The sequence below is a fragment of the Capra hircus genome, chromosome 9, assembly GCF_001704415.2.
Source record: "Capra hircus breed San Clemente chromosome 9, ASM170441v1, whole genome shotgun sequence".
Taxonomy (NCBI): domain Eukaryota; kingdom Metazoa; phylum Chordata; class Mammalia; order Artiodactyla; family Bovidae; genus Capra; species Capra hircus.
In genome coordinates this window covers 415,419-440,914 of record NC_030816.1, presented here as the reverse complement: position 1 = coordinate 440,914, position 25,496 = coordinate 415,419, and the positions used below count along the sequence as shown (strand labels likewise).

The following is a 25,496-nucleotide window of genomic DNA, read 5'->3' as shown; positions in this document are numbered from 1 at the left end:
ATAAGAATGTTTACAATGTGGATATTGTCTGCAAAGAGTCTCAAAGGAGTAACCAAAGCAAAAGGAGAAAAGCCAGAAAGGAAATGAGAGGACAGCAATGCCCAGTGCTGCAAGGGGGGCAAAAATTTGTAACCGCCTAAGAAAGCAGCCACAGGGTAAGGCAAGAAGGAGGGCTTTGTGCCGTAGTGAAAGCGGTTTTAATCCATGGTGAAGGAGAAAAGCAGAAGGCAGGGGACTGAAGAAAAAGCCACATGTGAAGAAGCAGAAACAGGCAGCTGGAACTCTACAAAGAGGTGAGAGATGGGAGCTAGGAGAAGGCAGGATAATCAGGGAGGGTTTGTTTCCCTCTATGACAGAAATGTTTAAACACAGAGTGAAGATGCCACCAAACAGCAGAAGGTTAAAGATACCAAATGGAAGAATTCAGACACAGGTGAGCAGGGGAGTGGGCCAGGGCTCTCCCAACAGAGACCCAATCCAAGGCACACTGGAAGGATGAGCCTGAAGGAAGGAGAGATGGGTTCTCAATTGACACAGGACGATGGTTACTGCACCGTCATCACCTCCATCTCCTTTAGGACACAGTATTTATAGATTTAGGTCTATGCCAATTTTGAGAGACTGGTAAAAGACCTTGCTAGTCAAAAGATTTCCTGAATCTGTTGCGAAGTTGCAAATTATATACACAATCTGAGTAACAGCAGACCCTCCTGAAACACACTGGTAGCCTGAGAACTCATGAACGCTGGGGTAGAAAAGGACCATTTATCCACAGACCTCAGGCAAAGGGCCTCCTCACCCATCTTAGGAGCCACCCATTTGAATTCACGCGTAAGATCTGAGCTGCCCTGGGGCAGACTGCCTTCCTTGGCCCCTACTATGGATACCTCTAGGCAACTGAAGCCTGAAGGAAGGAGGGGTAATAGGAAGCAAGTCCTTAGAATGGACTACAGGCAGACCTCATTTTATTGAGCTTTGCTTACTGTGAAGTGCACAGATACTCTGTTTTTTACTAATCGAAGTTTTGTGGCAATCTCGCAATAAGCAAGGGCTTCCCTGGTGGCCCAGATGGTAAAGAATGTGCCTGCAATGCAGGAGACCTGAGTTCAACCCCTGGGTCAGGAAGATCCCCTGGAAAAGAGAATGGCTACCCACTCTTTTTGCCTGAAAGATTCCATAGACAGAGGAGCCTGGTGGGCTACAGTCCATGGGGTCACAAAGAGTTGGATATGACTGAGCAACTAACACTTTCACTTTTCGATACTCAACTCTACTGGTGCCCTTTTCCCAAAGGCAGCTGCTCACTTCATGTCTCTGTGACATATTTTGATAATTCTCATAATATTTCAAGCTTTTTAGTCACTATTATATTTGTTGCAGTGATCTGTGATCAGAGATCAATTTCACTACTGCAAACACATTACAATTCACCCAAGGCTTGGATGATGGTTAGTCTTCTTTAAGAATAAAGCACTTTTTAATCAGGGTAGGTACATTGTTTTTTTAGACAAAATGCAATTGAAACCAAACGGGACCCTGTGGGGCTCCTGGGCACAAAAACCTTTCTGTGTCCCTTTTCCTGACTTCCAAAGGACAGGATCAAGCAGCTGTTAATCAGGGAAGGGAGAGGGTACAGAGACAAGGGAGGTGCAGTCAGGAAGCAACAGGGCAGCCTCGGGCAGGGGCCTGGTTCCGCCTCAAGGGATACACAGGGCAGTGTCTTTGAGCTCTTCTGTAGAACTAAAACCCCCACCAAATGGAAGATGTTAACTACTTGATGACGCACTCTTCATTCCAGGTAAGGTCACAATCCGCCCATCATCACCTGACATCAGAAGATCCCTGCACTGAAGGAACATGCTGCCAAAACCTTGGCTCTCTGTGCGCAAGTGTCAAACAGAAATATGGAGACAGAGTACGGAGGAAAAGGAAAGAGTGGCTTTACTTCTTTGCCAAACAAAAGGGGAACACAGTAGGCTAGCGCCTCAAGAAAGCACCCCCCTCTCCCTGGTGAATAGGAAGCAGTTATATAGTCAGGCTTCCCTGGTGGCTCAGATGGTAAATTCCCACCTGCCCTTGTATTTATTTATTTTCGGCTGCCCTGGGTCTCTGTAGTTCCACCCAGGCTTTCTAGTTGCTCTGTGTGGGGACTAATCTCTGGATGCAGGGTGCAGGTTTCTTGCTTGGGTGGCTTCTCTTGGCACAGAGTATGGGCTCCGGAGCACAAGGACTTCAGCACTTGCAGCTCACAGGCTCTCAGTAGCTGGGGGTACTGAGCTTAGTTGCCCGTGGCATGTGGAATCTTCCCAGACCAGGAATCAAACCCATGTCCCCTATATTAGCAGGCAGCTTCTTAACCACTGGACCACCAGGGAAGTCCCCCAAAGTCTGCCCTCTGGAACTCAGGAAAGGTCATGGAGGCTGGAATCTCGTCCACAAGAAATAGGGGACAGAAAGACCTCTGTGCCGGGAGCTCCCCAAGTCTTTGCTCGGCATGAGGTAGAGGCTGTCAGTGTTGTGGCTTCAAGAGATTCACCCTGCCTGAAAAGTGTATAATAAATTTTCTAGACAGTTACCAGAGTTTAAGAACCACTGTTTTAACTAGTTGTGCTTAAATCCCTGGCACATGCCTGAAAACTAAAAACAGAAAAGAAGATATCCACTTTCCACTTCATCCATGTGCACACAGATGGTTTATGCGGATTTGCAGTCACTACGTTTTACATGTGTTAGTCAAAGAATTCCAAATAAAACCCAGACAGAATGCTTGACCTGCAGCTAAGATCAAGAGCAGGATAATAATATGAAAAAGCAGGCATTTGTTGTTTTCTAAACCATAAATCCAGCCACAGTACCCACATTCACATTGGAAGCTACCTCTTAGTTGAACTGGCTTAGTATACAAATCGTAGACACATTTTTGCCTTTTTGTCACATGGATTCACATGATTTGTTTGCAAGAAGAATCTAAAACAGGAGTCCTCAGACGTTTTGGTATGTGAACTCACTGCCCACGCTTGCCCCTGCCACGGACCCCCAACAAGAGAGGAATATTATGAGGAAACAGTGGTGACATGGGGTATAGTTGTTACCAGCTATTACAAATAAATTCTGAAACTAAATAAATTTCACAAACCTGAGTACAGACACTACACGTCAAAAATAAACGCTAGGACTTCCCTGGTGGTCTGGTGGATAAGAATCTGCCTGTCAATGCAGGGGACACAGGTTCAATCCCCAGTCCGGGAAGATCCCACAGGCAAAAGTGTACCACAGCTACTGAGCCGTGCGCTGCAAGTACTGAAGCCCACACGCCTAGAGCCTGTGCTTGGTAATGAAAGGCCACCACAGTGAGAAGCCCACGTACCGCAATGAAGAGTAGCCCCTGCTCGCCACAACTAGAGAAAGGCCCCTTGTAGCAACAAAGACTCAACACAATCAAAAATGAAATAAATAAAGGTAAACCCTGGTGGCTCAGAGGGTATAGAATCTGACTCCAATCCAGGAGACCAAGGTTCGATCCCTGGGTCAGGAAGATCCCCTGAATAAGGGAATAGCAACCCAGTCCACTATTACTGCCTGGAGAATTCCATGGACAGAGGGGCCTAGCAGGCCACAGTGCATGGGGTCACAAAGAGTCAGACATGACTGAGCAAGCTGCACGGCACAGCCTTCCTTGGGAAGGAAAAGCAAGTACTTCTCCAGAAGAGCTGCAGAGGTCACCAGGAGTCTGCTGAGGTTTACTGGGACCGCCCTCTGGTCTGGGAGAGGAGATGCAAGTGACACAGAGGAGGGACAACTGAACAGGAAAGGGTACTGCAATGCTCCATCAGGTCCCAGGTCCTCGGAGGATTAGGTGGGACCCCAGCCCACAGGCTGTGCTCCCAAGGAGGCCTTAGCCACCCAGGGCAACTCCAGCCCACTGACAGGTAGCCAAGGAGGGACCCATGTCACAGGTGTCGCCCCAGCCAAGTCCTTGAAACCCTGGGAAATGGGGAGGGACAAAAAAAATTTTAACTAAATTTTTTTTTAATTTTAAAAATTAAAATTTTTAAATGCTACAAGTAATCAGTGTTGGATTTGCTCGAGGGCAAGTTCACCCTATACTTTCAAGAGTCACTGGTTTGGAAATCCGAGTATGTTTTTTGCCTCAGCAAAACAAAATGCTGTGCTCTTTAAGCCAGTGGATCAAAATTATGAAATCATGAAAGCCACAGAAGTTACCCAGTGGGGGGTTGGAAGTCTCTGTGTACACATGCTGAAACAGATGATGAATGCGAACTACTGATTCATCTGCCAATTGCAATAAGGGAACCAAGTGAAAACAATAAAAGTGTTAGTCGCTCAGTCTCTTTGAGACTGCATGGACTGTAGCCCGCAGGTTCCTCTGTCCATGGAATTCTCTAGGCAAGAAACTGGAGTCAGTAACTATTCCCTTCTCCAGGGGATCTTCCTGACCCAGGGATCAAACCCAGGTCTTCCACATTGCAGGCAAATTCTTTACCATCTGAGACACCAGGGAAGCCCCAAGGGAACCAAACCCCTCCCCAAAGTCTCAACATCCACTATGGACAGAGAAAATAATTAGCATGTAAAAGAGTAAGCTGCCTTAACCCATGTAAGCTGAATGAGGAATAAATAAAGATAAAACTTTTTTTTTTTTCTAATCCTGCAGAATCTATAAGGTAAATCTCTTGACTAGTGTTGGAAAGACACTAGCCTATGGGGAATATTTTATGATTGGATCAGCTTAGAAGCAGAGAAATGGCTGCAAAGACCTGTGCAGACATGTTCCATGCCTAATTATTTATTATAGACACTTGCTTCCTGTCCATTGAGGTATTTTAACAAGCAACATGTTGCGCTCATGTTCTGGGGTATATAATGAGTTCTCTGTCATGCAGTTTCACAACAGCTTACAGTCAGAAAAAGCAATATGATACTTACTTTGCTGTGACGGTACCATTTAAACTCTTAGAATTTAAAGAACAATATAATGGTGTCTGCAAAGCAACTTCAAACTTTGGTAATACTGGAAAAGAAAAGCAAGAATATTTTAAACAGTCTGTTTTCCTCTCATTTTACAGTTTAACAAATTAGAGAATAGAACTGTCCTAAAGGAGTTGGTATTATTTAAACTTAAATTCGTTAGCCTCCAAATACACATTAACACACAGATGAAAGTACTTCACTCCACTCAAAATGTGAAACTCCATAAGGCTGGTGACGAGACACCGAAAGGGCAGGGCTGCTGAGGACACTCATGTCTGTGAAGCCTCCCACCAGCAGAATCTAAGCTGTATCCAGATAACTAACAGGGACACACTGCACAGCACAGCAAACTCTCAATGTTATGTGGAAGCCTGGGTAGGAAGGACTTTGGAGGAGAACGGATACATGTACATGTATGGCTGAGTCCCTTCCCTGTTCACCTGAAACTATCACAACATTGTTCATCGACTGTACTCGAATACAAAATAAAAAGTTTAATAGAAAAGGTTAAACTAAAAATAAATAAATTGCATCCAGAACCCTAGAGGCAAAGCCATCTGAGTGCTAGCAGGCCCAGCTTTTTCATTCAACTCTCACCCATTAGTGTGCACTTCCTACTTCTTAAAATACTTCCATATTATGTGATAAATAGCTACTTCTGAGGACTTTGTTCCAATTTGGTTTCTAAAAGCACATCCTGAGGCCCTAAGACTCTCCTTCTGCATGCTGACATACATGCATTCACAGAGAATCTGCACCCTTTGAGACCATCAAAGGCAAATGTGGTGACAGTCTAACCCAATGGAATGCCATGAAGAGAAAGTCGTGTACTAGGATTTCTAGTTAATTACTAAGACATGACTACAAGTAATGATGCTTTTCTTGTGCAACAGGTACTGGTTCCTGAAGGTAATCCCAAAATAAGAAACTTTTGGCTGGCTTTATATAATTGAGCTATGAAATATTTTATAAACAGTAATATTATTTAATGCAATCTGGTTGGATGGCATCACCAATTCAACGGACGTGAGTTTGAGCAAACTCTAGAGATTGTCAAGGACAGGGAAGCCTGGTGTGCCGCAGTTCATGGGGTCACAGAGAGTCGGACATGACTTAGTGACTGAACAACAACAACAACAAATATATTAAGCTGTGAAATATTTCATAAATAGTAATACTGGGGAGGCCTGGCGTGCAGCGATTCATGGGGTCGCAAAGAGTCGGACACGACTAAGTGATTGAACTGAACTGAACTGAATATTATTTAATACAAAGCACTTCACTGGAGTTAAAAGAAAATATTTCCTACCAACCTAAACAAATCTATAGAAATAATTCTCTTCTTTAACTTCACTGACCAATGAAATAGATTCATCTCATAACAATTAGTAAAGGAGACGAAACAAGACGACCGAGGAATCAGCAGAACAGGAGAGCCTCCAGCTCCAGGTGAAAGATCTTGGAGGGCCCGGACACTCCAAGACCAAGACCAGTCCAGGACTCTGCACCAGCACAAAAGTCGGGGCCACTCAAGGGTGGAATTTCCTCAGAACAAGGAAATCAGAATGTCCCCTCCTCAGATATCACAGGTTGGCGATCAATTCTGCCTCCACGACATACCTCCTTCAACAACATACAACCACCCAGCACCACTCCTACGTGACATATGAACAGCCTATGAGAGTCACAGCCACCTCTGACTTATTCCTCGAGATCAGGGCTGTCCAAAAGAAACAAAATGTGAGCCACGTGGTGTCATTTCATATGTCCAGCAGCCACATTTAAAAAGGGAAAAAAATATTCAGGTGAAATTAATTTTTGCAACATTTTATATAACTTCATCTATCCAAAATATCATTGCAACACGTAATCAATATAAATAATTTAATTATTAATGAGCTATTTTTCTTTATTTATACCATCTTCAAAATTGGGTATTTTGCACGCTGAGAGCACATCTCCATATGGATCAGCCACATTTCAAGTATTTAATGTGCTGAGTGAACCCTGAACTGGACAAAACAGTTCCAGATCAGAGGTCAGTAAGCAAAGACCAGCAAGAGCTAAGAATGGTTTGTGCGTTTCTAATTGGTTGGGGAAAAAAATCATAAGAAATCATAAGAAATACAAATCATGTATTTCATAACATGTGAAATCGAAATTTCCAAGTCCATAAATAAAACTGTACTGGATCACAGCCACTTTCACTTACATATTGTCTACAGCTGCTGTGTGCTACGATGGCAAAGTTGAGTAGTTAAGATGGAGTCATGAGAGCCACAGAACATCAAGTGTTCCTATCTGGCCATCTATTGGGAAAAGCTTTGTGCTCCCCGTTCCAGCTGGTCATGAAACTGAGCTGTGACAATGGACTGGAGCCCACAAACGTGCACGTAGGTGACTTTCCAGAGTTACCAACACCCGAACGAGACACTCTCTTAAAAAACAACACAAACCAGACAGAAGAGCTTGTGTACAACCTCAGAATAGTTGTTCAAAGTATAACTAATACTGGGATCCTACGCATTCACTCTCAGCCGTCCTTCCTCTCCATGCACCAACAAAAAACCGGTGGGTCCCACATGGTTTACACTGACTTCCAACTACGATATTACAAAAGTGGCACCTGCAGGAAGAGGATTTACCCAAGTTAAACCCAGTCTTTACTAGTGTTGACCAAGCGAAAAACGGGAAAATCAGGAAATCACTGAGGTTATGCTTTAAAAAAAATTTTTTGAATATGTTATGATCAGAACAAAATATAAAAACAGAATAACTGTGCATAAGAAAAAGTAAAATCATGGGACTACAGGCAACCTCATTCCCACTTCACTCTTTGTAATGATCTTTTACAGAGAAAAAATGTTCAGACCTATAGAAATACCAGGATTTTACCTCCATTGGGGTTTTTACTTTAAATAATACACCTCTTAGAAATTTCTCTTTTCCCTGTGGAAAGGAACAAATGTGTATTCCTTCAAAATAAGTTAAAGAATTCTTACCATATTCTGAAACCTGAAATGATTGATAATATGTCTGGTCCTATTGGGAGAAAGAAAAAAAAGACAGAAAATAAATGAGTTTCTGTTTAATTACTTCATCTGTTTACTCACCTCACAAAAATATTTAGAAAAAACTTGAAATAACATTTATAATTATTTGATGAACAAAACAATTTATTTCAACTTTACAAAATTTTATTTTTAATCACCTGCAACATGAAGTCTGTGAATTTCATGAGTTTTTCTTAACAATTCACTAATATGAAAAGGTGACTTGTCTCTAATTCACTGCAGGTCATTGAAACAAACTGCTTAACCTGACTTTCCTCATTTGTGAAATTAGAACAAAATTAAATCAGATAATTTATGAATTTATGAAGCATGGCAAACTAACAAAAAACTACTTCAAATTTGGTTTGTATATCCCTATCAAAGCTAACCAACGAAGAAAATAAAATTACACACTATTCAAATATGTAAAACAGTCAAGGATACAAAATCATCATGGACCAACACCCTTTATCCTCCTAATTGCTTGAAGTATTGTCTACTATAATCCTTAAGTCAATATACTCTTCCCTATTTTAACAGATATCATTTCTTTTTCCAAGATCAATAAGAAAACATGTGACCTGTCATAGAAGGAGAAATATCATGTAACATCCCTTGTTTGTGGAATCTATAAAGACATGATACAAAAGAACTTATTTACAAAACAGAAAGAGACTCACAGACTTAGATGAGGAACTTCTAGTTGCAGGGTTCGGGGGATGGGCAGAAGGGATAGTTAGGGAGCTTAGGACAGCCATGCACACGCCGCTATATTCAAGATGGATAACAAGGACCTGCTGTACAGCACTTAGAAGTCTGCTCAGTCCCATGCAGCAGCCTGGACGGAAGCGGAATTTGGGGGAGAACGGATACCCTTTCCTGTCCACCTGAAACTATCACAACATTGTTAATCAGCTATATCCCAACACAAAGTGTTTTTTAACCCCAAAACCCTTTTTTTTTTAAAGAGAGAGAGCTTTCCCCAAAGTAAACAATAATAACAAAAAAGAAAACGTGTGGCCTAGAAAAATCCTTTTTTCCTAACTCCTCATGTTTCTATCTGTCCATTCCTAATCATCAGGTCAGTTCAGTCGCTCAGTCGTGTCCGACTCTTTGCGACCCCATGAATCGCAGCACGCCAGGCCTCCCTGTCCATCACCAACTCCAGGGGTTCACCCACACTCACATCCATTGAGTCAGTGATGCCATCCAGCCATCTCATCCTCTGTCGTCCCCTTCTCCTCCTGCCCCCAATCCCTCCCAGCATCAGAGTCTTTTCCAATGAGCCAACTCTTCGCATGAGGTGGCCAAAGTACTGGAGTTTCAGCTTCAGCATCATTTCTTCCAAAGAAATCCCAGGGCTGATCTCCTTCAGAATGGACTGGTTGGATCTCCTTGCAGTCCAAGGGACTCTCCAGAGTCTTCTCCAACACCACAGTTCAAAAGCATCAATTCTTTGGCGCTCAGCCTTCTTCACAGTCCAACTCTCACATCCATACATGACCACAGGAAAAACCATAGCCTTGACTAGACAGACCATTGTTGGCAAAGTAATGTCTCTGCTTTTGAATATGCTGTCTAGGTTGGTCATAACTTTCCTTCTAAGGAGTAAGCGTCTTTTCATTTCATGGCTGCAATCACCATCTGCAGTGATTTTGGAGCCCCCAAAAATTAAGTCTGACACTGTTTCCACTGTTTCCCCATCTATTTCCCATGAAGTGATGGGACCGGATGCCTTGATCTTCATTTTCTGAATGTTGAGCTTTAAGCCAACTTTTTCACTCTCCTCTTTCACTTTCATCAAGAGGCTTTTTAGCTCCTCTTCACTTTCTGCCATAAGGGTGGTGTCATCTGCATATATGGGATTACTGATATTTCTCCCAGCAATCGTGATTCCAGCTTGTGTTTCTTCCAGTCCAGCGTTTCTCATGATGTACTCTGCATATAAGTTAAATAAGCAGGGCGACAATATACAGCCTTGACGTACTCCTTTTCCTATTTGGAACCAGTCTGTTGTTCCACGTCCAGTTCTAACTGTTGCTTCCTGACCTGCATACAGATTTCTCAAGAGGCAGGTGTATAGTTAACACATTAAACAGAACCACTTCAAAATAGCTAAGAAATTCCACTAAAGAAATGTGTATTACAATTCTGATTCCCTAAATTTATCAAAACAAATAAATAACATTTTTAAAAAATCATTATTTGTTTAATCTACAGTAACTCTACACCTCCTAAACTAATATAGTATAAATCAACTATACCTCAATAAAAAATAAAATTTTAATAATTAAAGTACACACCAGCGATTATTTTTTAATCCTGAAAGGATACAGTTCATTTCAAAGTATAAGACAAATGTAACTAGTTACACATCAACAAAATAATTGTCTAAAGCTTGGCTTCAATGTTGTCATTTAAAGTAGATCACAAAGAACTGTGTAGATCAGTCTTTAAGAATCTCACATTTGTCCCTTCTATCTTAAAGTGTTTTCATGTCACATATAGGAATGGTATAAATCACATGTTTTTGATTCACTTATAAGTTCTGATTTGCTAGCCTCAAAAATCAAATCAAGAAGGTAATCTGCCTGTAATACCTGTTTCACTGATAATGTGAGAATTCTAGTCTTTAAATTGCTTATTGCTTTACGACTGGTAAGGCTGTGAACAAGCAATTTAACAATGATGATGTCTGCTGATCGAGTTAAGTTCACATAGCAAACGCAAGTGAGTATCACACGTAAAACACGGCATGAAGCTCTGTAAAGGTAGACTACAGCCCTCAGCATCAGAAGGTCCGTCTCAGGAGGGAGAAGACACAGTCCAGAGCAGTTCTGCAAGGCAGACAGTACCCCAGACTTTCATGCACTGTGCTTCTGCTCTCAGCTCCCTATGCTTGACTTACACACACTTCTACCTCTAATCTCCTGCCAGGACCTAAACCAAATAGTACATGCTTCCCTGGATCCCCAGTCTAAAAGTGATCTCTTTAATATTGTATGACATCCCTTATATGTGGAATCTAAAAAGAAATGATATAAACTAACTTACTTACAAAACAGAAGGAGACTCACAGACTTAGAAAACAAACTCATGGTTGCCGGGAGAAAGGATAGTTAGTTTGGGAAGGTCATGTACACACTGCTATATTCAAAATGGATAACCAACAAAGACCTATTGTATAGCACATGGAACTTTACTCAATGTTATGTGCCAGCCTGGATGGTAGGAGAGTTTAGGGGAGAATGAACACATAGGCTTCCCAGGTGGCACTAGTGGTAAAGAACCCGCCTACCAATGCAGGTTACAGATAAAAGACACGGGCTCAATCCCTGGGTCAGGAAGATCCCCTGGAGGAGGACGTGTCAACCCACTCCAGTATTCTTGCCTGGAGAATCCCATGGACAGAGGAGCCTGGGAAGCCGCAAGTCCATGGGGCAGCACACAGTTGGAAATGACTGAAGTGACTCAACACACACACAGATACATACGTGTGTGTGGCTGAATCCCTTCACTGTGCACGTGAAACTACCAACACATTGTGAACCGCCTACACCCCTGTAACAGGAGGAAAAGGGCCCAGCACAACTTTTGAAAGAATGACACAGCCCAAGGACACAACATAAACCAGTTAAAATCAAATGAGTCCAAGATGGCAGACAAGTCGACTTTGATTAGACCTTGACCCTCAATCGGCAAGCTAAATGACACAACCAGAGGCACTAAGACAGTTCCAAGGCGCTGTCAAAAGACCAAGGAGTGGCGGCGACCCAGTCCCTGGAAATCTCCACCCCTTCCCAAAACTAGTTGGAATAATCCTCCCACTCATTAGTATATGAAATCACTCATCCTATAAAAACTAGCCACCCCACATTTCACAGCCAGCACTCACCATCTGTGACGGCCCACACTCTGTCCGTGGAGTGCGCTTCTCTCTGAATCTAAATAAATCCACTTCTTACTTATCACTTTGTCTCTCACTGAATTCTTTCTGTGATGAGACATCAAGAACCTGAGCTTCATTAGGTCCTGAAACCAGTCACCGAGGGTTTTGGCTGGGTTCAAGTCCCAGCCACGTGGGTTCAGGTCCCAACCTAAGGTAAATGGTTTCACCCCAATACAATAAATAGATAAAGAGTTCAAAGTTTGAAACAAAAAAAATTAAACTAAAATAAAAGTAATCTCTCTGGCTCCTTGTACTTCAGCCCTTCTTCATCACCTTTTGCCCCATATCCTGAATATTTAGGTACATGCTTTCCCTTGCTGCAAGTTCCCTCATGGCCAGCTTCCTGCTGGATCAAGTTTTTACCCTTCATAGTTTATCCCTTGACACGTCAACTTAAAAGAGTGTCTGATACAAAAATGTTCTCAAAATAACATGTTTTATATTGAATAAAAGTGCTAGCTTTGACAAATGTAGAAAATTAATTTATTTGGGCCTCCTTTAAACAGCCTTAAAACCAACACTTAGGCAATTATTTAACACAAGTGGTTACATTAGATTACATCTGAAACGAAGTCTCCCTTCCTGCCTCCTACATTACCAATCATCCCTGACAATACCTGGATTTTCCATCTCTCTGTTTACTGTCTCCTCCCCTTCATTCTGTCTATAGACGTTGTTACATCTTCTGTTCTCCTGGTACTCTTGAGTATGTTTCTGAATCATTCTTTGTTTCCTTAATGGTCTTTTCTGATCTTGAAACGTTGGTCCTTCCTATCCTGAGCCCCGTGCTCTTCCCATAAGTTAGTTCATCTACTCCCATGGTGTTAACTGCCATCTCTACAGTAAACATTTCTAAACCTTTATCTCAAGCTGGAGATTTAGACTCAAATGCATCTTTTGGACACTTCCACCTGAATGTTCTAGAGAACGTTCTGGACTTCTGGGTTTCCTTGGTGGTTCAGTGGTTAAGAATCCACCGGCCAATGCAGGGGTTCAGTTCAGTTCAGTCACTCAGTCGTGTCCCACTCTTTGCGATCCCATGGACTGTAGCACACCAGGCTTCCCTGTCCTTCACCAACTCCCAAGCCTTGTTCAGATTCATGTCCATCAAGTCATTGATGCCATCCAACCATCTCATCCTTTCTCGTCTCCTTCTCCTCCCGCCTTCAATCTTTTCCAATGAGTCAGTTCTTCACATCAGGTGGCCAAAGTATTGGAGTTTCAGCTTCAACACCAGTCCTTCCAATGAAGGACTGATTTCCTTAACCATTGACTGGTTTGATCTTGCAGTCCAAGGAACTCTCAAGAGTCTCCTCCAACACCACAGTTCAAAAGCATCAATTCTTTGGTGCTCAGCTTTCTTTATAGTCTAAATCTCACATCCACACATGACTACTGGAAAAACCACAGCTTTGACTAGACAGATCTTTGTCAGCAAAGTAATATCTCTGTTTTTAATATACTGTCTAGGTTGGTCATAGCTTTTCTCCCAAGAAGCAAGCATCTTTTAATTTCAAGGCTGCAGTCACCATCTGCAGTGATTTTGGAGCCCCCAAAAGTAAAGTTTCTCACTGTTTCCATTGTTTCCCTATTTATTTGCCATGAAGTGATGGGACCGGATGCCATGATTTTAGTTTTTTGAATGTTGAGCTTGTTGAGCTTTAAGCCAGGTTTTTCACTCTCCTCTTTCACCTTCATCAAGAGACTCTTTAGTTCTTCTTCGCTTTCTGCCATAAGGTGGTATCATCTGCATATCTGAGGTTATTGATGTTTCTCCTTGCAATCTTGATTCCAGCATATGCTTCATCCAACCTGGCATTTCGCATGATGTACTCTGCATATAAGTTAAATAAGCAGGGTGACAATATACAGCCTTGACATACTCCTTTGCCAATTTTGAACCAGTCCATTGTTCCATGTCCAGTTCTAACTGTTGCTTCTTGATCTGCATACAGATTTCTCAGGAGGAAGGTAACTTGGTCTGATAATGCAGGGGACACTGGTTCAATCCCTGATCCAGGAAGATTCCATATGCCTCGGGGCAACTAAGCCCATATGCTACAAAAAGTGAGGCCCATGTGCCCTAGGGCCCATGCTTCCCAACAAGGGAAGCCACTGTAATAAGAAGCCCACTCACCCCAAGTACAGAGTAGCCCCTGCTGCCCAAAACTAGAGAAAGCCCGTGTTCAGCAATGAAGACTCAGTGTAGCCAAAAATAAAATAAATAATTTTTTTAATGTCCTGGGCTCCTTTATCTGGAGTTAGTCTCCACCAGGGAGCTTTTCTTGATCGCCTCTCCCCATGTTGGATTAGATGCCCTTCTTTCTCAAATATCCTGTGTATAACTCAGTCACTTTATTCAATATACTATAACCATCTGCTTTGTGTTAATAACCTGGAACAGACTATGAAGCTTTTGCGGGTACTGCACTTAATTCAGCATCCTTTCAAGGTCTGTTGAATGAATGTACATATTAATGAATGAACACATAGATTTTTGTCCCCAAGCTGGTTCTTACGGGGGGCTCATCAGATTAGACTCAGTTATCTCACAGCATCTCCTGCAAGAAATTCAGAGCCTTCAGACTACATTGAGGAGGCACAGCCATCAGCCAAGTGACCCATGAAGTAACTTAACTCTCTGCACTGCATTTGGAAGAAATATGAACATCTGGGAGTGGAAGAAAACAGTCATTACAGAAAACTGAAGAAAATGTGGGAGAAAAAGGCTTCTTTCCATTGTCATTTAAATTGTTCCAACAAATCAATAAATCATCTAGTAACTGAGTGGTGATAGTGTGCTTTGTACCAGATGAGGTTTTCCCAGGATGTTTATAAGATGTGACATGCAAATCTAGAAGGAAATTATTTTACTGTTCCAGCGGTTTAAAAAGCAGAAATAAGTTTTGGCATTCTCAACATGTGGTCATTAGCAATCGGGCCATACCAATTTTCACAAGTTTAGTATTTTTTTTATAAAACACTTTTATAAAATATACAATCAAGAATATAGAAGATGCTGATATGCTTTAAATGAATAATAATTCTGAGAATCAGTAGCCATTTATGCTATAGATAACAAAGATGCCAACAGGAACACTTTCATTAGTCCAGAAAATGTTTTTGCAAACTTTTTCTATAAAAGGCAAAGCAGTAAATATTTTAGCCTTTGCAAGCCATATGGTCCCTCTTACAGCTTGCCAACCCTACTGGTGCAATGCAACACAGCCAGAGGCAACACAAACAAATGAGACTGGCTGCGTGCCAACAAACCTTTATTTACAGAAGCAGGTGCTGGGCTGCTGACCTCTGGTCTAAAACTGAAGTTTATTTCCATTTTGTTCTGTTATTTCTAGCTGAACTCAACTAAATTTGACTAAATCAAACTAAAAACATGAAGCAAAAAACAATCCTAGACCTTTTGTAGGAGGTAAAATTCCATTTACTTAACTCTCCTTCACTTTCAAAGCAGTTGTGTCCAACTCTTGGTGACCCCGTGGACTGTAGTCCACCAGGCTTTTCTGTCCATGGGATTCTTCAGGCAACAATACTGGAGTAGACGGCCGTGCCCTCTTCCAGGGGATGTTCCCAACCCAGGGATCGAACTCGCATCTCTCATGTCTCCGGCATTGGCAGGTGGGTTCTTTACCATTAGCACCCCCTGAGAATCCCTTCAAAGCAACAATCTGCTTCAAAGTAAGTTTTTAATATTTATTCTAGTTCGTGAAACAGCTTGTGCTCATTCACTCTACCAGCAACCAGAGAGACAAGCTGATCTGAAGGCTTAAATACTTGGGCAGCATATCTTCTAAGCAGACACCTTTCCAGGAAAAATAAGAAAAAAATAGAACTCATTGAGGTCTTCGGAGCTCTGCTTTCCTTAACACGGTCACTGTTTCCAGGGAGAAAGCACTCCCTTAGGAAACCTGCTCTTCAGCACACATGTTCATCTGTATTACATGTGAGCCCATCTCAGTTTGATTTCTAAACAATTTCTAAAGCAGAATGGAAAAGAAGAACCCGGAGGTACTCTCAAGTAATCTCTGGAATTCTTTATCCCTTTATCCCTACATCAATAGTTCATGGTGATGGTATATATTATGGAAATCAATCAAATGAAAGGGGAAAGACAGAAAACAGACTATTTTTACTACCTTCCTAAAAAATCTGCTATGACTACAGAGCAAATTGGAGACACATGAATTACTAAGACCTGCTATTCCAGTTACTGATTTCCCTTCTCTAACCATGAAGCCATCCAACTGCTATAAGAGGGCTTTTATTTTTTAACAAACCTCAAAAAATATGGCACACTACCTGACTGCTTAAAGATGTATATTTTTAAAAACTGCGGGTCAGCTTCTTTCAACTCACTGCTGGAATAAAAAGAAATGCCAGAAACAGAATTAAAGGATTGGATGGACTCTTTTTTGTTGCACATTTATGTTCATTTATGAACATGTTAACCTTGCAAAAATCTGCTTTAGCATTGATCTCCAGTGTCTGGATTTAATTTTTATTTAAAGATTAAAAAGGCACTAAAAGCTTTTACATCCACATATAACAGGTTGCTAAAATGGAACTATATCAGACTCAGTTTTGGCTCTGCCCCCCAAGATGGCAGAGGCCAAATATAGCCACATTCCCAAGCCCAGGAATGTGTAAGACTAGCAGGCAGGACTTGCAAAGGAGGGCTCCAAAAACTGGTTTTGCAGCTCTTCACCAAAAGAAAATCAACTCGAAAGGAATTTTAAGAGAGAGTTTCTGATGTGCTAGGAGTCTCACACACCCTACCCCCAGGGATCAGGTGGGAATTGCTAGCCACTCACTTCAAGCCTAAGGAAAAGGGCTTCAGTTGGACAATCCAGAGAGCTGGATGCCTGCCCCTGGGAGCGACCTCAAGCCGCAGCGGTCAGGCACTTGACATGCCCAAAAATCCTAGAAAGAAAAATACTGCACTGACCCGCTGCACAGAAGGCTGAGCTGGAAGAGGGTGCTGTGCTGAGTTTCAGGGAGCAAAGAAAACAGGAGCTTTTCCCCTCAACTGAACTGACTCGTTTGAAAAGACACTGATGCTGGGAGAGATTGAAGGTGGGAGGAGAAGGGGACGACAGAGGATGAGATGGTTGGATGGCATCACTGACTCAATAGACATGAGTTTGAGCAAGCTCCGGGAGTTGTTGATAGACAGGGAGGCCTGGCATGAGGCAGTCCATGGGGTCGCAAAGAGTCGGACACAACTGAGCAACTGAACTGAACTGAATGTGCAAAAAAAGGAGAGCAGCATGAGGCTGCTTCTATCCTAATCAAAACCAGCCTCCAGAGGCCTAAAGGCAACCCCAGGAGATGCAGCCAGAGGTATACCGCAGACAGCCAGGAGCTGAAGATGTAGCTGTTAGGACAGAGCCAGCTGGAGGAGATAGTCAAAAGCACGGAAGACAGTTTGGATGAGAGACCTCCCAGCAATGGTAGGGGGGTAATGCGCCAAAGAACCCACAAAAGAGCGCTAGGAAGAAAAGGTGTTCGTTTTAAATGCCTGCCAAGCCCAGAAAGCTCTGATACCAGCTGACCACACTAGTACTTTAAACCATATTAAACTTTTTATAGAATAAATATTGGGATGCCCAGGTGACGCTAGTGATGAAGAATCCACCTGCCAACGCAGGAGATCTAAGAGACTCAGGTTCGATCCTTGGGTCGGGAAGATCCCCTGGAGGAGGGCATGGCAACCCACTCCAGTATTCTTGCCTGGAGAATTCCATGGACAGAAGAGCCTGGTGGGCTACAGTCCATGGGGTCACAAAGAGTCAGACAGGACTAAAGTGACTAAGAAGCACACGCACACAGAATGAACGTTAGCAAATTCATATGTCTCACCCTTACACATATGAGTTTTTTATCCCTCACCTCTCTTCCCTCCACCTGATTTAATCCTGCAGGAGTGCAATGTATCCTCTTGAATGAGAGACAGGAGGCCAGAGCAGACAAGACCCGAGGTGAGAAAAGAGGGCTGGATATATTAATTACTGAATGCAGAATTTGGTGTGCATACATGTAACCAAAAATGACAGGACCTTTTATTACCAAAGAATAACCAGGAAAGTGGTGGGATTTCCCCCCATTTCAGGCAGTGTGCATATCTGTCATTTCTCTAAGAAAGACAATACACAGCTCTTGATGCTTTTGTGATTTACTAGCTTTTTAAGTTCTTTGCTAATTATCTGGTAAAAATCAAAGAGGGGGCAAGAAAAGATATTACATGACTACTGTTCTGTAGGTAATTAAGGCTAAGGTCTTCCCAGGTGGCTCCAGTGGTAAAGAACGTGCCTGCCAATGCAGGAGACATAAGAGACATGGGTTTGATCTCTGGGTCAGGATGATCCCCTGGAGAAGGGCATGGCAACCCACTCCAGTACTCTTGCCTGGAGAATTCCATGGACAGAGGAGCCTGGCGGGCTACAGTCCATGGGGTTGCAAAGAGTCGGACATGACTGAAGCAACTTAGCAAGATCATCATCATTAGGAATATTAGTAGGGATCTGAATAAAGCTAAAAATAGAGAAATTTCCTGTTGTATATGTTAGGTGGGGAAAAACACAAGTCAGTAAACATCTAAACATGATAAGACACAGTTCCTACTTTCAGATAGGGTCAGGGAAGTTTAGTCAAGGAAAGCTTCATTTAAGATTGCAAAGAGCTCAGGCTTCCCTGGTGGTCTAGTGGTTAAGAATCTGCCTGCCAACCCAGAGAACACAGGTTCAATCCCTGATCCTGGAAGATCCCACACGCCACAGAGCAACGAAGCCCATGCACCACAGCTACTGAGCCCACATGCCCTAGAGCCTGTGCCCTGCCACAGGAGAAGCCAGGCAATGAGACGCCCACCCACTGCAGCCTGAGAGAAGCCCCTCCCTCTGCAATTAGGGAGAGCCCGTGGGCAGCAATGAAGACCCAGCGTAGTCAATAAACAAATAAACCTTTTTAAAAAAGAATTAATGCAAAAAACTCTAGACTGAGGAGTCATGAGACTGTGGCCAAGTCATTCTAACTATAAATTCCAGTTCCCTCAGCTATAAAGTAGAGGATTTTGATCAGAGAACTTGCAAGCCTCTTCACACGTTAAAATTCCACATGTCAACTGGATGGAGGTGGAGTGACTGCAGGGCTGAGAGGGGGCCAGTGGGGTGGATGGGGGTGGACCCAGGATGAGAGCTAGGGGACAGGCTGCAAAGCTGGCAGCAGGCCCTGTGGGGCAGGAGCCTTGTGGGTGTGAAACCCAGTCCTGCAAGAAGTGAGCTCTCTGACTGAGTTTATGACTAATCGCTCTATCCAAAACTTATACCCTTTTTTGTCCCCTCTGACCTCAAGCCTGTTCTAGCTGAAGGCTAATCAACCAGACTCAGATGACTAAAATCATGGTGGTTGTTGATAACATCACTGCTGTACTAAAACTGATGTTGTGGACATCGTCATTGACACACAAACTCAGGCTATTTCTCCAGGGCAAAATGAGCTCACAGATGCCTGAACCACGGATCACGGGGCCAGAGAACTGTAAACCAGAGACATCCTGACCCTCAAAACTGCAAATAAAGAAACGTCACAAGATGACCATTAATCTCAGCCTCTGTTCTTTTCCTTAAGAAACGCCCCAATTCACAGACCCAGCTGGAGTGGCTTAGAGCCCTGCAATAAACTTTTCTGCAAACACCATCCACAGCAACGAAAGATCCCACAGGAAGCAATGAAGATCTTGTGAGCAACAACGAAGAACCAATGCAGCCTAATTAATTAATTAATTAATTAATCTTCTTATAGATTCACAGACGTAGAAAGCAAACTTATGGCTACCAAAGGGGAAGGAGGCAGTGGAAAAATTAGGAGTTCAGAGTTAACAGATATACACTACTCTATATATGATAGATAAGCAACAAGGACCTACTGCACAGCACAGGGAACTATATTCAATATATTGTAATAACCTATAATAAAAAAGAATCTGAAAAAGAATAGATATAGGTGTGTATGACTGAATCACCGTGCTAACACCTGACATTAACACAGCACTGTAAATCAGCTCTATTTCCATTTTTTAAAAAAGAGATGCAATTCTAAAAAAAAAGAAATTAACATCAAGAACTAAAAAAAAATTTAATCTTATGGCTTATAACATCAAGTTTATACAGTCTGCTAGGTGACAGCAAGCTAATCCTCAATCAATACACTAATGGATATTACATAGGCCCTACCAGGCAACCTATATGCTGTAACATGAGTCTCCTGGACCCAAACCCTCAATCCAAAGCACAAAGCCCTGCCTGCAGTGGTCGGAATCTGAGATCTTTTGGAAACAACCCAACTTCTGAGGAAGTGACACATGTGACTCAAAAATCATGTGAGACAGGTGGGCATCCACCCCACCACTGCATCCAGCCAGCCCTGGTTTTTTAAATACTAATTTTTTATTTATCTATTTGGCTTCTCCAGGTCTTAGCTACAGAACATGGGATCTAGTTCCCTGACCAGGAATCAAACCCAGGTCCCCTATATCGGGAGCACGGAGTCTTAGCCACAGTGGAACACCAGGGAAGTCCCAGCCATTCCCATTGGCATCTGCATTCAAACAAAAAGGCAACCATCTCAAAACAGCAATCACTGCACATATTAAACAGTTCACTATTATAGAGCTGAAAGTATCAGGAAACCTCGCTTCCAGTCCTGACCCTACCATAATACCACCTGAGTTCAAACAAGTCACTTAGATTCTTTTTCCATCAAAAGAGGAGATGGATCTAAGTAAGAGTTTCACTAAGATCCTCTGCAGCACTAAAGGCCTGTGAGATGTGCTGACTGGCTTCTCAGACCCCATTTCACTGAGGATCAGGACGTGCTAAAATCTGATCCCAAAGTTTTCTGACTGAAGAGAGTGGTCGGTAAGAGACCATGTGAGAGGACGGGCATCCTGGGAGTAGCTTCTAAAGAAAGAAGAAAACAAGGAACACCTCACATCAATAGCCTGGAGCCAGAATTTAATAAAATGCACACCCCTGAGGACTGACAATGGCAGATCAAACGACCCAGTAAAGTCACAGGAATAAAACAGCACAGACCTTGTGTGTGTGCATCTTGAATTTCACATGAGACTGGGATATTCAGCTCTCGACTGAAATCTTTTTTAGTCTTCAAATCAGAAAGTGCAGAATATTAATATAAAAGGCCTGTTTCCTACTGGTCTGTTCAGTTCAGTTCAGTCACTCAGTCGTGTCCGATTCTTTGCGACCCCATGAATCGCAGCACGCCACGCCTCCCTGTCCATCACCAACTCCCGGAGTTCATCAAGTCCATCGAGTCCGTGATGCCACCCAGCCATCTCATCCTCGGTCGCCCCCTTCTCCTCCTGCCCCCAATCCCTCCCAGCATCAGAGTCTTTCCCAATGAGTCAACTCTTCGCATGAGGTGGCCAAAGTACTGGAGTTCCAGCTTCAGCATCATTCCTCCAAAGAAATCCCAGGGCTGATCTCCTTCAGAATGGACTGGTTGGATCTCCTTGCAGTCCAAGGGACTCTCCAGAGTCTTCTCCAACACCACAGTTCAAAAGCATCAATTCTTCGGCACTCAGCCTTCTTCACAGTCCAACTCTCACATCCATACATGATCAATGGAAAAACCATAGCCTTGACTAGACAGACCTTGGTAAAGTAATGTCTCTGCTTTTTAATATGCTGTCTAGGTTGGTCATAACCTTTCTTCCAAGGAGTAAGCATCTTTGGTGCATCAAATACAGCAACTATGTACATACCCTCAAAATGAACATACATGAACATATCTCTACTATGTTGTAGTCTCATGTAGAAGAGTGGGACTATAAGTCAAAGAACTTCACAAAGGATAATGACCAGTAGCAACAGTCTAGGAGAAACTGTTCAATCACTCCATTCATTCATCCATTCTGTCATCCCACAGGCATAAATGAGCTACTGCAACAGGACAGAATAAAAGTGAAAATTAATCATATGGAAATCCTGTCTAATGGAAGCAACCCAAGTACCCATTAACAGACGATTGGCTTAGGAAGATATGAGATAGATAGATATATGTGTGTTTATATACATATATATAATGGAATATTACTTGGCCATAAAAAAGAATGAATTACTACCATTTCCAATAACATGAACAAATGTAGGGAATTTTACAATTAGTTAAATAGGTCAGAGAAAGATAAATACTATGATATACTGTATGTGGAATCAATAATAATACAAATTAACCTATATACAAAATAGAAACACATTCATAAACAGAAAACAAACGTATTATTACCAAAGGAGAGAGGGATAGGGTAAGAGACAAATTAGGAATATAGGATTAAGAGATACAAACTATCAATACTATACATAAAACAGAGAAGCTGCAAGGATTTATAACACAGGAAATTTTACCCAATATCTTGTAATAACCTGTAATGGAATATAATCTGAAAAAAGACAAATCACTATGCTATATACATATGAAATTAACATAATATTGTAAATCAACTATACTTCAATTAAAGAAAAGAACTTGAGTCTTCAAGGAGCTCACAGTTGCTAAATTGTGACTCACAGTCTATTAAATAAAGCAGTCATATTTTATAAAACTACACTGATCAAAGTTTAGAAAGATGAAACAAATTCTGGAAATTGATGGTGATATTTTTACAACAATGTGAATGTACTTGATGCTTGATGCTACTGAACTATACACTTAAAATGGCTAAAACAGCAGATTTTATGTTATCAACACCTTACCACAAGAAAAAAAAGAGAGAGAGGAAAAAAAAAAAAACTACATGAGTAAGTGCTGCAGTATAAATGCTGTGTAAAAGCACCCAGGGAAGAATGGAGAACGAAGTGCTTGCCTTCGCCAGTTGATGCTCTAAAATATCAAAATTCTAAAACTGACTCCCCCTTCCTTTTTTCACTGCACATGCAAGCAAGAACTTAAGATCTTCTCCCCACCAAAAGCCCTTCTTTCAAGCAGAGCTGGCAAAAGGATTTTGGAAGCCACACCCACAATCCAGAGAGAATATACTATTAGGTGACCTGTCACAGGGGGTCCATGCCTTGTTCATTTGTCATCACCAGGCAGAGGGGATCACCAGATGCTACTTGTAGAGTGTTTCGAGTTCAACAAGTGTCAAACAAAGATGTGCTTTCTCGCAAACAACAATGGCTCCAAAAACATCTTGAGAGCAGTAGCAAACTCACCAGAGAACAGTTGAGCAGAAAGATAAGCAGAGGTAGAAAGAGAAGGAGAACCTGAAAGGCTGTAAGAAGCCAGGCGGTGCTCCGTTACCTGACCTTCCAGAGCAACCAGCTCAGGAGAAAGGAGGCATCATTGTTACCAACAAAGGGACTACTCCGTGCAGGCTGCTTTTGAATTACACAGCTTTACACCCACAGACTAGCACCAGGGCTCAAAAAACAGTGATCCCAGGCCTCGGGGCTACCGTGCTTTCTGCCTTCTGCTTCTTACCTGCTAGCCCAGCGCTAGCCAAAGATCAAAACAAGGACTGAGAAACCACAGCCAGCTACAGACCCAAGAGATTACGAGGTCATCTGGCTTAGGAGTTCCAGTGCCAGCTGTGCCTCCAAATCTCCAGGGAGGCTGTTGAAGAAGCCGAGTGTGCCCCTCAGACCTGCGTTAGAAGTCTAGGCTGCCAGAGGGCTGTGCAGAGCTACTCGCCTGCTAGGGGAGGTAAGCAGCCCAGTCTCACCACCAGGGCGCTCAAAGAAGAAGTCAGGGGCTGGCCTTCCCCACGACCTGATACTGCCTCCCGTTGGAAGACAGAAACTGAAGAGGCTGAGCTGCGGGTGTGGAGCAGCACTTCTCAAACCACTGCCCTGAAAACAGACAGGATTTCCTAGAGTGCTAATGCTGCTGCTGCTTAGCCACTCAGTCGTGTCTGACTCTTTGCAACCCCATGGACTGTAGCCCACCAGGCTCCTCTGTCCATGGGATTTCCCAGGCAAGAATACTGGAGTGGACTGCCGTGCCCTCCTCCAGGGGATCTTCCCGACTCAGGGATTGAACCCAGGTCTAAAATGCAGATCCCTAGATCCCTGCCAGCAGTGCTGACTAGCGATCTAGAGGTGGGGTCTGGGTTGTATAACCTGAACAAGAGCTGCTGTCAGCAGATGCTTAGGCACACAAGCACTTGGGAACCACTGCTAAGTTTCAGCAGCGGGAACCACACCAACCTCTCTGGGAGGGAAGACAGGTTGTCTCCCCCTTCCCCTGAGGAAAGAGGGCACAGAGCTATGACATCCAGTAGCGGGGCTCTCTCCGAGACTCTGCCCTTCCTCCGGGTCCTCAGAGGACTGTCACCGATACCTGGAACTCTGGGCCAGTACAGGAACTCTACGCTGAGTACAGGGAGAAGACCGTTTGGCAAGATCCCTCCTACCTCCTAAAAGCCTGGTGTTCAGACACCAACACCAGCCTCAAGAACCTCTAATACTGCCTTATGGGGGACTTCCCTGATGATCCAGTGGCTGAGCCTCCATGCGCCCAATGCAAGGGGCCGGGTTCAACCCCAGGTCAGGGAACTAGACCCCACATGCCACAACGAAGACCTGGCATAGCCAAATCAATAATTTTTCTTTTTAAAGCAGAGGAGGCATCTCCTGGTCTCTCAAATGTATTAAAAACAGAAGAAGAGAAAGCTCTAAAACTGCCTTCTAGTAACCCGGAATAGCAATTTACAATCACAGATGTCAGAAAATTGGCATCTCAATCTGGAATATACATACAACAGAAGGTTATTCATCATTAAAAAGGAAATTCTGACACACACGGTAACACGGATGAACTCTGAAGACATTAAATTAAGTGGGTTACAGTCACAAAAAGACAAATACTGCCTGAGTCCGCTTATAAGAGGTACTTAGAGGAGTCAGAATTATAGAGACAGGAAGAGGAACAGTGGGTACCTGGGGCTGAGGGGGGGAAATGGGCAGTTACTGGTTAACACGCACTGACTTTCAGTTTTGCAAGATGAGTGAACTTCTGGAGACGGACGGTGGTGACAGTTACACGACACTGTGAGTGCATTTAACACCACTGAACCGTACACTTCAGAGCACTTGAGACAGTAAATCTCCTGTTATATGTATTACTGCACATGCACACACACACACATAGGGAGCAGATAAAAAATTTTGCAACTACTCGGGAGAACTAAGGATACCAGTCAAAAGATACAGCAGTTGGAGAAATACCACAAAATATTCAAGTACAAGCAATTCCTAACTTTCAGAACAAATTATCTTCCCAGGATAGTTAGGGAGTTTGGGATAGACATATACATGCCACTATATTTAAAAAGTAGGACCCACAAGGTCCTACTGTACAGGACAGTGAACTCTGGTCAATGTTACATGGCAGCCTGGGTGGGAGGGGAATTTGGGGGAGAATGGATACATGTATATGTCACCTGGGAGGGTATTACACCTGGGAGG

The 25,496-nt window shown here is 42.9% G+C and overlaps 1 protein-coding gene across 1 annotated transcript in view; it reads right to left on the bottom strand.

The window, feature by feature from the left end:
- Positions 1-25,496, bottom strand: part of CD109 (CD109 molecule) — a 138,564-nt gene that overhangs the window by 72,412 nt on the left and 40,656 nt on the right. The window contains exons 6-7 of the mRNA XM_018052866.1: positions 7,995-8,034; positions 4,948-5,032 (exon numbers count right to left, since the gene is read on the bottom strand). Coding sequence (XP_017908355.1) covers positions 4,948-5,032; positions 7,995-8,034 — 125 coding nt within the window. The remainder of the gene's footprint in view (positions 1-4,947; positions 5,033-7,994; positions 8,035-25,496) is intronic.